Genomic DNA, 11,397 nt, shown 5'->3' with positions numbered 1-11,397 from the left:
ACCTAAGGCCTGGTCAGGGCCCTTAGGACCCACACACCTAAGGCTCTCAGGTACCAGGGCAGGTGTGCCCAGGCTCTGAAGATAAACTGTTTAAGGGATGATCATCAGTAGACTGAGCCAGCTCACAGTCCATGTTAGAGAATCCTCCCCATGTCATCCCTGTTTTGATAGATATCATATGAATCCTAACCTTGCTCAGAATTAATAAACTATAAAGGAGTTCTATAACAAAATGATAAATGAAAACCTGCTCCACAGTGGACATACACTTCAAACCAACAACATCACATACAATAAGGGAGTTTTTAAATGCACAGATGCATATTTGTGCTTTGTTCCCGTAGACACGAAATGAGCTTAAGAATTCCCAAAGATTACTACTCTATTATTTTACATCCACATTACAAATATGAAATTATCAGTTGTTTCTAGTCAACAGCTGCCCTGGTTTCATTTCTGTTGCTGGAAGAAACACCTCCCAGGAAAAAAAAAAAAACCTGGGGGAGAAAGGAGTTCATCTGGTTTGCAAGTCCAAGTTGCAGCGCATTATTGAGGGAAGTCAAGGTAGAACCTAGAGCATTGCAACCACAGTCAAGAGGGGGAAGAGCAGATATGCATTCTCGATTGCTTGCGCCTAGCTAGCTTCCTCCTTTCTTGTACTAATCAGGGGCCCCTGTGTAGGGAATGATGTGATCTACAGTCGTCTGGGTATACCTCAGCTAACAATCAGGACAGTCCCCCACTGGCATGCCTACACACCAACCTGATCTTTCCAGGTGTTTCTATGTAGAGTCAACTTCACAGTTAAGACTGGCCAGCACGCTCGCTTTATTGTTTTCACTATAAAAGTGATTCCTAAAGTGCTGAACTGCTTAAGCAACAGAGCGCAGTAACGACCTGATGGGAAATGAGCAGTGTTGCAGGAATTAATATCTTGTATGCTTTTGATTACCTGAAATGCATTTCACTTTATTGTCGGTGTATAGTATGTTGACACAGATTTTCACTCTATTTCTTCTCATGAAAAACCTAAGTGATAGATTTATTTGGAAATAAAGTTAAATTTTAGTCACAAAGTAAGTAAAATGATTAGACACTCTTATTTAAGCAACAGAATGTATTTAAAAGAAAAATATTTTCCAACCAGGCCCTGAATTGGAAAAGAAGCAAGGAGGAGTTGGAATGAGGAAGGAGAAGGAGAAATGATGTTATTATATTATAATCTCAAAAATAAACAAAATATTTTTAATTAAAATATTTCTTTATAATTTGGTCCAAATAGACTGCATAATAAAATTAAATTTTTTAAAAAAAACACTAAAACAGAGGAGTTAAAGTGGATCTAAGGCAAGGTACTTTCAGATAAAATAGTAAGGTAGTGATCGGAGCTGCTGGTGTCCCTGCACTGTGTGGCAGCATCTGCTGATCATGTCACCTACCCAGTTTTAGTAGGTCACAATTCAATTGACATCATTCGACTGAATATTTGATTAACAATAAAATATAAAGGCTCAATTGTCCTTTGAATCCTGATTGATAAGGAAGCCCTTCGTGCAAATCTACCTACTCACCTACTTTCTTCTGTACCCCCGCCCCCGTTTCTGCGTCTTCAGAAGTATTTTCCCTCAAAGTCTCCAGATGCAGGTTTCTGATTTAAAATAAAAAATGAGGTGAGGAGGTTGTGTCTTGTGGTGATTTTGCCCTGCCGTTCACCTGTGTCCAGTCCTTCTCACCAGTGCTGGTGGTGTCGGTGGAGCACAAGCCTGAGTGAATGCCCACTGCTTTATATGTTAATTCGTGGCATTCTTCCCTCTTGGTAGAAAACTAACAGCCTCGCTGATAGCATCACAAAATGCTGCTAAGGCGCCCCCATAGTCCCCATCTAAAAGACACAACCCTGGAAGGAAATGGACCTGAATGTCTGGGATAGAGCTTTCTAGGAAGTCGCTAAGCATTTTGAAAGACCACTAATCTCGCCATGGGCTGCTAGAATTCGGTATGAGGTCCAGGACACCCTCGCGATCATTCTGATGCACAGTCGGCCAGTTTCACTACATAAAGCTGTTCAATATATATTAAACCATTACTATAGGATGCAAAAAAAAGATGTAATAAACTCTCTAATGCCATGACAGTTCTAGTCTAGTGAGAAGAAAAACATTAAAACTAAGATAGAAGTACTACATAAGCACGGATGAGGAGGTCATTCCAAAGGTGCTCACTCCCCTCCACTGAAGAAGGTCAAGGTGTGCCATTGTAGGGAAGTCAACAAAGTGTGCCATTGTAGGGGTGTCATCAGGTGTGTAGGGGTGCCATCAAGGTGTGCCATTGTAGGGGCTCCATCAAGGTGTGCTGTTGTAGGGGCTCCATCAAGGTGTGCCATTGTAGGGGTGCCATCAAGGTGTGCTGTTGTAAGGGCTCCATCAAGGTGTGCCATTGTAGGGTGCCATTAAGGTGTGCTATTGTAGGGGTGCCATCAAGGTGTGACATTATAGGGGTGTCATCAAGGTGTGCCATTGTAGGATGCCATTAAGATGTGCCATTATAGGGGTGCCATCAGTTGTACCATTGTAGGGGCTTCATCAAGGTATGTTATTGTAGGGCTCCATCAAGGTGTACTGTTGTAGGGGCTCCATCAAGGTGTGCTTTTGTAGGGGTGTGTGAAAGACAGGTAAGCATCCATTACCATCATGGGGCTTGTTTTTCATGTGCTTGGATTGAAACTAGAACCTTGCACATGCTAAACACATATTCTCTCATGAGCTACATCCCCAATGACCTTTGAGCTGACGCAAACATTGAGAAGAGGCCACAGTCAGAGAAGAAACAGAAATGGAAAGATGTGAACAGACAGACAAAACTTCACACCTAATGAAGTGGGCCTTTTAAAGTCAGCTCTGATAATCTGATTAATCTAAGAAGCTGATCTCCGTTATTAGCAAAGAATTAGAAACCTTTGATTCACATTTTAATAACACCAATATGCTCTGTACCCAAAGTCTTAAATGACAGAAATTGATAAAGTGTTTTCAAACGAACAGAAGTAAATCTAATGCCAATGAGCTTCATCCTGCCAATGAATGAGGAAGGAATCCACAGATCGCAATTTGAAATTAAAGTTTAGCAGGATGGTTTGAGGATTCCATTCAACTTTAACCTTTGCTCTGTAACCTGAAATTTTCATTTATTCTTAGATCACCACGAGAAAAAACAGTCCACTTGTTAAGAAAGAGAAGGAGGGATGGGGAAAGCTGATCCTGTTTACACATTTAAAAAATACCACTGCCATGACTAAAACAATGTTCGATCCATTTAATCAGAGTGTGCAAAATACACATTATTGTGCCTTAAGTTTTTAGCAAGCCATTGTCTCGTTTGTCAGCCATTTCTTGAATTCCTTTTGCATCAACTTTCCCTACTAGAAGCTGTGAAGGCTATAACGGGTGAGCTGTGGCTGTGTCTAACTTCAGACCCTGTAAGGGTTCTCCTTTGTCTTCATGATGTCTCTTTCCTCGTTGTCCACCTCTCCATCCAAGCCCAAGCTCGTTCTGACCCACTTGAATGGCTTGCATGCTCACTGTCATCTGGCCTTTCCTCTTCTTCACCTGGAAGCCTCGCCTCATCCCACTGCAGCAGGGCACCACCACACTGGTCCAGCCTGAGAAACGCTAACTCTAAAGGCTGTTCACAGTGTCCTCTTGTTTTGTGTCTCTGGAGTGAAACGTCAAGAATGACATAGGGATATGACATGACCATCACATGCTTCCATCAGTTCTGGAGTCAGGAGTGGTCAGAAACAGGACGCTGGACACCGAAGAGACACCAGCCTTGCAGAGGCAGGAGCTAGAAGACTGGAGAGACATGACTCTGTCCTGGATTTATTGGGATCTTTCTGAGACACTGTCCCCTGGTTCCCATTCCTCTGGTGTGCAGTGACTGGGAGGACTGTTGACCCTTCCTTCGGGGACTCCATCTGACACTGGAATGAGTGACTCCGCAACCCCAACAAAATCCTCTTGTCTTTGACAAGCATGCTGCCCTGAAGAAAGCCCTTACTCGATAGTGCCTTTCACTCGTTTCTCCCATTTAGATGTTGATACAAACAATAGTTTCTCTGGAATTCGCCAAATAATACAGGGTGATTTTTCAGCATTAAGAACTAAGAATATCTACAGAAGTTGAATATCCCCATATCCTAAGCTGTAGAAACTCAGGCCTGTTCTGCAACCATGTACACAGAATTGGGATCCAGGGATAAATCCTGAGCCCTTCATTGTTTTGGAAAAGGGAGGACCAGGGAACGTTGCTTGTAATTTAACTTGTGTTTATCTATACTAAAGTTGATACAGGTTTAGCATTCCTATTCTGAAATCAGATCCAAAACTTTTTAAGTTCCAGTATGAAGCTATGTGTGCAAGCCTCTGGCTTTAGAGGTGGCAGCCATAAGAGAGGCAGACACACAAAACTTATTACATAGACCTACCTTCAAGCATGTGTGCAAGGTGTGTAGGAAATACACTTGAGCTTTGTGTTTAGACGAAGGTCCTGTCCCTAAGTCAGCCCTTATGTGTTCACAAACATTTCAGACCAAACACTTATCTAAATCCTCCTTCAAATCAAAATGTTAGTGAAGAAATAGCCCGTATTGTTTTAAATCAATGTAAAGAGAATTTAGTTATACGTAGTTGCCTGTTTGTGAAATTAGACTTTCTTTAGATAAGTCCTGATTATCAAAGAGAGAGCTGTGGCATCATATGTAAATATTTAGACTTTTAAAGTCACAGTTGTGTTATGTCTCCTACATGTTCGCCAGCAGGGCCAGAGGGCGGCTTGGTGAGCACAGGCCTGTTAGAGGGTAGTACAGTGCCGTGTTTGATGGTGACCTTCAGCCTCAGAAATCTTGGCACTGTGGAATCCACACCACATTCCACAGGGAAGGTTCATTTCATTAATTACTGAGGGTTCAAAGAGCAAATGTCATCACTACACCCCACATGATGGATGGATCCTAGAAAGTATCCCCCGTACAAAGTGGTACACAAACTGCCCGTGTGAGAAGCAGATCCGGATGCAGAACCACCGGGGGTTGGTCATTTTGTCATTTTCTGCCATCTTACTTGCCTTGCCAATGATTTCAAGTTCATCTTCAGATCCTAAAATGGAGTTATATGCCTGAAAATATTTAGACTATCCTAAGCTTGATTTATCCATAGCAGTCTTAACAACCCAAATGTCTCACTTAGAAACTCCAGGGAGCTCACAGACACTCAAGACATAAAGCTATTTCAAAAAAAAAAAAAACCAGCATGGGCAATAGCCAAGAGGAAAACAAAAAGCAAAACAGAAAACAAAAGCAAAAAGATCAGAATTTCAGTTATAAACTAAAGGAACATCTTTTAAAACAAACAGACCAAAAAAAAAAAAAAAAGGCCAAAACCCACCCTGCCTTAGGACTGTGATTCCCAGTAAAACGTGTCTTTGTATGTAGTAACATTAAAACTATCACTAACTGAAGACTAATGGCGTTAACTTAAACACTAAAGAAGGGTGATCTCTAAGGTATCCCTCACTAATATCCACAAATATATAGGAAAATCAAATGTTTAATTCTCCATGAAAAGCTCTAACGGAGACCTGAGGTTTGATGCACTGTAGCAACAACTGTGTGCTTGGGTGTCCAGTCTCTGATGACCATGAACTACTTTGTTGACATTGAACCAGAGACACATGACATGACAATGAGTGGAGTTCTATATTTTGACTTGGCAGTACTCCAAAGTCCATTGTTTCTTAATTTATGTTTCTTTTTTTTTTTACAAAAAAAAAAAGTAAAACCTTGACAGGTTAGTTATTAAAATTCTAGGAACTTTGAGGAGCATCTTTTCTTGACCACAAGTAGAGCCAAACAGCTGTGCTTCTCCCAGGAAACCAAGACACCCAAGTTAGTGATTAACTACTTGTGTGTATTTTCTCTTAACTATAGAAAGTGTGGATTCAAAGTGAAGCAGTAAATAACTGGCCACTACCAGTAATTAGGAACACACTAAAACAGTTTTTAGTTAGAATTTTAAGTCTAATTAAATTCTAGAATTAATTAATGGAAAAACAGGATCATACTTATAGGAACCTATTCCCATAGACTAAAGGTTTTCACAGACACCTACTACATGCCTAGACAGGTTATGCAATAATATTTTCTTATCTCAAATAATATTTGTTATGTTCTCCAAAACCATGCTAAGGAAAAGGGGGTTGGCTCTAGGTACCTTGAGCTTTTAAGAAAGGAAGAAAAGTAGTGTTCATCTAACCAATCACACAGGTCCATGTGTGTGCATCTCACCCACCGACACCAAGTAGCTAGTCCTCATGAGAGTCCATCACCAGGGAATCTGAAGCCCCTGTTCCAATGCTTTTTAGGACTTTTAGTCCAGATAGAGAGTGGCGTGAGCCCATAGTACCTATGATGGACCAGGTGTCTTTTCTCATGTGCTGGAATCAGGTGACTCTAAAGCCCCTCCAGGAGGGAGAGAAACAGGCTTTAGCTTTAACACTAAAGTTGGCTGCACCAAACATATATTAACAGTGCTGAAGGCTCATCCCCAGCCTGTGGTGATGTTTTGTTTTCTCTATTGGCCCACCCCACTATTTTATTTCTGTTTGTGTTGATTTCGGTAGGGCTTGCTTGTCCTCTTGTGTTGCAGGGCTGTGTTTTCATTCAATGCTTCCGCAGTTCAGCCGAGAAGCCCTTTGATGCCTGTGTTCATTTGTTCTCAGCTGGTGAATGAGCAACAAGAAAGCAGACCTCTTCTGAGCCCCTCCATCGATGACTTCCTCTGTGAAACCAAATCTGAGGCCATTGCAAAACCAGTAACGTCCAACACAGCCGGTAATTCACTTCTAACTATGCTCCAGTGGGGTGTGCTTTATCCAGAGATGTTTGTATTTTTCCTCCAGGCATTTTTCTAAAGAAGTGGGGAGGTATGTTTATTTATTTGTGGGTGTGGACATTTGCAAATTGAAACAGACCTATGGAGGGCATAGTAGAGCTCAGAGAGATGTTTCTTTTCCACCGTGTGGGTCCCAGGGATTGAACTCAGATTGTCAGCATTGGCAGCAAGCGCCTTTACCTATTGAGCCCTCTCACCATCCCTGCCTCCAGGCCTTTTAAGTAGGGGATGATGTTTGCAATCAAGTGACTGACCTGTATACAATCCAGCATATAAATTAATAAATGACTTTTGATTACCCCGGAAACCACACTGTATATTACCCAGTCGGCTTCGCTGGCCTTCAGTATGTTACTGTTCTCACTCCGCTTTTGGTGCACACACCTCTGCATTTACCGCCCTGCCTCTCAGAAACCCGCCATTCTATAAAGGAAAGCTGCTATCTCAGAGGGAGATTTTGCAACTTCAGCCTGATGGTCCAATTATTTTTGAAAATATTTTCTGAAGCAAAAGCCCAGCCAAATAAAAATGTTGCGGTACTCGTTCTGAGTAGAGGTCAGTGATAATTAAAATACCCTGTGGGCATAGGATGTTATGGGGCCATTTTAGTGCGGTCCTTGCCCTCTCTATATATAAATGACCTGAGCGTCCGACTTGCACAAACCCTTCCTGGAACGAGGCATTCTCAGCAGAACACCCTCTTCTGCTCAGCACTTGCTTGGCGCTTGTAGGGATGAGCACTCATCACTATCAGAAAGACCACCTCAGAGCCAGGCGGTGGTGGCGCACGCCTTTAATCCCAGCACTCGGGAGGCAGAGGCAGGTGGATCTCTGTGAGTTCGAGACCAGCCTGGTCTACAGAGCTAGTTCCAGGACAGGTTCCAAAGCCACAGAGAAACCCTGTCTCGAAAAACCAAAAAAAAAAAGAGAAACCCTGTCTCGAAAAACCAAAAAAAAAAAAAAAAAAAAAAAAAACAAAAAACAAAAAAAAAAAAGACCACCTCAGACCGACGGCAGGGTCTACATTCCTCCAGCAGGGCTTCTCTTCACTTCTGCCTCGTTGGGCCAACACTCCCTTTCAAAGGTGTGCTCTTCAAATAGTGAGGAAAGCGTGGTGTTTCAGGATGGGAAACCAGAGATGATAGTGAGTGAGTGAGTGAGTGGGTGGGTGGGTGAGTGAGTGAGTGAGTGAGTGAGTGAGTGAGTGAGTGAGCGGTGCCAATTCTCAGAGGAGCCTGATCTCACACTCCCTTCTTACATTGGTCCCACTTTTTCACAGTGGCCTCCACTGGCAAGTGACTTACATGTTTACCACTTGGAAGCCTAAGTGAAGAAAATCAGATAGGGAAAAAAAAAAAGATGTTTTTCAAGGCTGCTGTAAATTACTATAGAGAGAGGATGCTGGCCAGGAGCCCAGGTGGAAGAAACGCTGGGAGATCAAACCACAGGCATTCTCCTCCCAGCTCCGTACCATGGGGCTAGCTACTGCTTTCTGTTGTCTATCTGGTAGTAATAGCTGAGCCTCACTCTCCATATCGAAAAACAGCACGGTCAAGGAGATGAAGGGAAGGAAGCCGTCTATGGATGTGCTGACAGTGGTAAAGTCGAGCCCGGGAGGTCACACCGATCAACTCAGGTGATAGCATTTTTGAATCTCCTTCTTTGTTACTTAATGTCATACCCAAGTTGTTTTCTAAATCCAATTGTCACTTGGAGTGTTCAGGCACACAGAACGGTGTTGGCTATATTCTAAACAGGACATTAAAATGAATTCAACCATCAGATCCGATTTATACTAACCTCTGAAGCTGGGGTTCAGCTGGCTGAAACTGGAGAGCTAACCCAGAAAACACAGAGCCGGGGTCTCTTAATTGTAGGCAATCCCACAAGAATCAGATGCACTGAGGAAGCTCATTGTCACTTTTCAATTAAAGAAACTAAGCCCCTTTGAAACAGCCAGTGCTGGGGGCTGGGAAGTGGCTCAGTCAGTAAAACACTAGCTGTTTAGACGTAAGAACTAGAGTTCAATCCCCAGAACTCTTGGGTTAAAAAGCCTGTGTTTATAATCCCAGCACTGGAAGGCGGATACAGGAGGCCCCTGGGGTTTACTGGCCTGCTACAAGCTGAGAGAACTGTCACCAATCTCTAAGCCTCAGATCAAGGTGCTGGCTGGACACACTCCTGCAGGCTCTTGGGAAGACATTGTTACCACCTCTGATCCTTCCTATTGGTTCCTTGGATGTGACACATGACTCCAAGTGGGATTTTATCTGTGTGCAGATCGCATCGATCTCTCTGTCTACATCTACCGTGTCTCATTTCCCTTTTACATGAGAACATCTGTCATCCTGGGATTGTGTCCTGACCTCCAAACAGCCTCCTCTTAGTCACATTTCCAATAAGGTCATTTTCCGAAGTACCGGGGCTTCTACCTATGAACAAGGAAGGGGTGGAGCGCCATTCAATCCATAATGCAATATTCTGAATCTTTCCTGCCATACAATGATTTCCAACCAACCTATGTTGGACACTTTGTTTTACAAGCTTAGAAACATATCTCAAGGCAAAACTCGCTATATTTTTAAATCCCTAAAGAATGTGGTTCTTATGAAAATCAATACAAAGTAAACAATGTAGGAAGTATTTTTCCAAGGTGGCAAAATTCTTCTCTAACAAATTTTAATAGAATATATCCTTAGATTTGTTGTTAATAATAGAAAATAATTATGTACCTATGATTTTTTTTCTGTACTGGGAATTGAACCCAAATCTCATACATATTGAGCTGTTTTCCCCACCTTCTTTTTCCTTTTTTATATCTTGAAACACGTTCTCACTAAAATATCCAGGCTGGCCTTGAACTCACAGCAAATGGTGATCCACCTACTTCCCAAGTAGCTGAGATTACAGACTTCAGCCTCGACTCAAGAAGACCCTTGATTTAAAAAAGCAGATGTATGGATACTATACACAGGCTGATAACAACAAGTGTTCTGAAAGCCACTGAACAACAATCTAATCTAAGTGATTAGATTGCCATACATGTAGCATGACAAAGTTTGCAATATACTACGTTGTAATTTAATAACTCTAACGTATGTTAGAACACAAGACAGGTTCTCTCTCAGAGATCAACAAGAGAAGCTGTGGTCCCTGCTTGTGATTTCTGACGCTAGGGAGGGATCGAGTCATTAGACCAACAGTTAGAAAGGGCTGCCAATGTGAAGCTAAAGCACTTAGAAGGTATTTCCTCGCACTTGTGGGCACACACACGCACACTCTGACACACGCAATGATCCTCATACTCTTACTTTGCACACAAAAGCCCTGAGACCCAAACCTTCATGTGCCTAGGAGAATGTTTTCACTTTAATCTAGAAGTCAACAAACACCCAGCTTCTGCACCCAGGCTTGCTCGCTTTGGAGCACCAGAGGAGCTGTAAGCCCTTGACTCTAAGCCTCAACTCCTGCAACCTACACATAACAACATGCTGACCCCCCGACTCCAGAGGCTACCCCAACCTTCTCTGCTTTTAAAGTTGTCATCCTAGGGGACTCTCGGCTTCAAGGCCATTCTCTAAGACACTGCTTCCAGTAAATGGGCAGTAAGGAAGGCCTTTGCCTATGCTAGGCTCCAGCTTCATATTTATAGATAAAACAATGACAGCATGGAGAACAAACACAGGAAGGGCCCAGGAGCTTCAAAGTGGACAGGTGTGACTGGCCAGTTTGAATTTTCCGTTCACTCATTCAGAAACAGAGATTAAATTAAAACCCGCCAGCTACTATTTTGTAGCAAAAGTACTTTCAATTTTATAAGTTCACAATGAAAATTTGCGTCTAAAAGAAGTGTAGGGGCAAGAGGCTAGTTTTTAAATGTTTGTACAACGGAAAAGGCGTTGGGAGCATTCCTTCCATCATAAGGAAGTCCCATTGGCCTAGAGTCCTTGCCATTCCAATAGTGTCTAGAAGTTTCATTGAACCGCTCAGTGAACAGGAAGTGTATGGAGCCCTTTCTTGGCTGCCTGCCAGGCTTAAATTTGGCTCAGAAGCCAATTGACTTGGTTCTAGGGGCCTCTTTCCACCACTTTGCTTCTGACTCACCACGGACTCCTCTCCCCAAGCCCTTAGAAAGTGGTTCCCATCTTCTCGAGAAAACTCAGCGACAACAAGATGACCCCTTCAGGCCATTCGTGACAAATTCACTTCATAGACTTCTCTGTGGAGACAAAATCCTTGTCTCTTCTTGTTTTGTCCTCAGGAACATTTCTCTTTTTCTGTGTGTGTAGATTTGATTGTGGCTTGAAACAGAACAGAACAAGAAAACAAGAACACTAAATAAGAAAGAAGGATCTGTTATAATTTGGCCCTTCAAAAATAGAAAGTGTGTGCGTGTGTCTGAGCATGTGTCTGTGTGTCTGTGTGTCTTTGTGTGTGCCTATGTGTGTGT

The 11,397-nt window shown here is 42.6% G+C and overlaps 1 protein-coding gene across 12 annotated transcripts in view; it reads left to right on the top strand.

Annotated features, from left to right (window-relative positions):
• The window catches only part of Pex5l (peroxisomal biogenesis factor 5 like), a 204,642-nt gene that overhangs the window by 131,796 nt on the left and 61,449 nt on the right, over window positions 1-11,397 (top strand). For all 12 annotated transcript variants that reach the window (XM_005343778.2, XM_026782184.1, XM_026782169.1 and 9 more), the window contains one exon: window positions 6,775-6,886. In XM_005343778.2, the coding sequence (XP_005343835.1) occupies window positions 6,775-6,886 (112 nt within the window). The remainder of the gene's footprint in view (window positions 1-6,774; window positions 6,887-11,397) is intronic.

This window comes from Microtus ochrogaster, chromosome 1 (assembly GCF_000317375.1).
Source record: "Microtus ochrogaster isolate Prairie Vole_2 chromosome 1, MicOch1.0, whole genome shotgun sequence".
NCBI classification, from domain to species: Eukaryota; Metazoa; Chordata; class Mammalia; order Rodentia; family Cricetidae; genus Microtus; species Microtus ochrogaster.
This window is presented reverse-complemented; position numbering and strand designations above follow the sequence as displayed.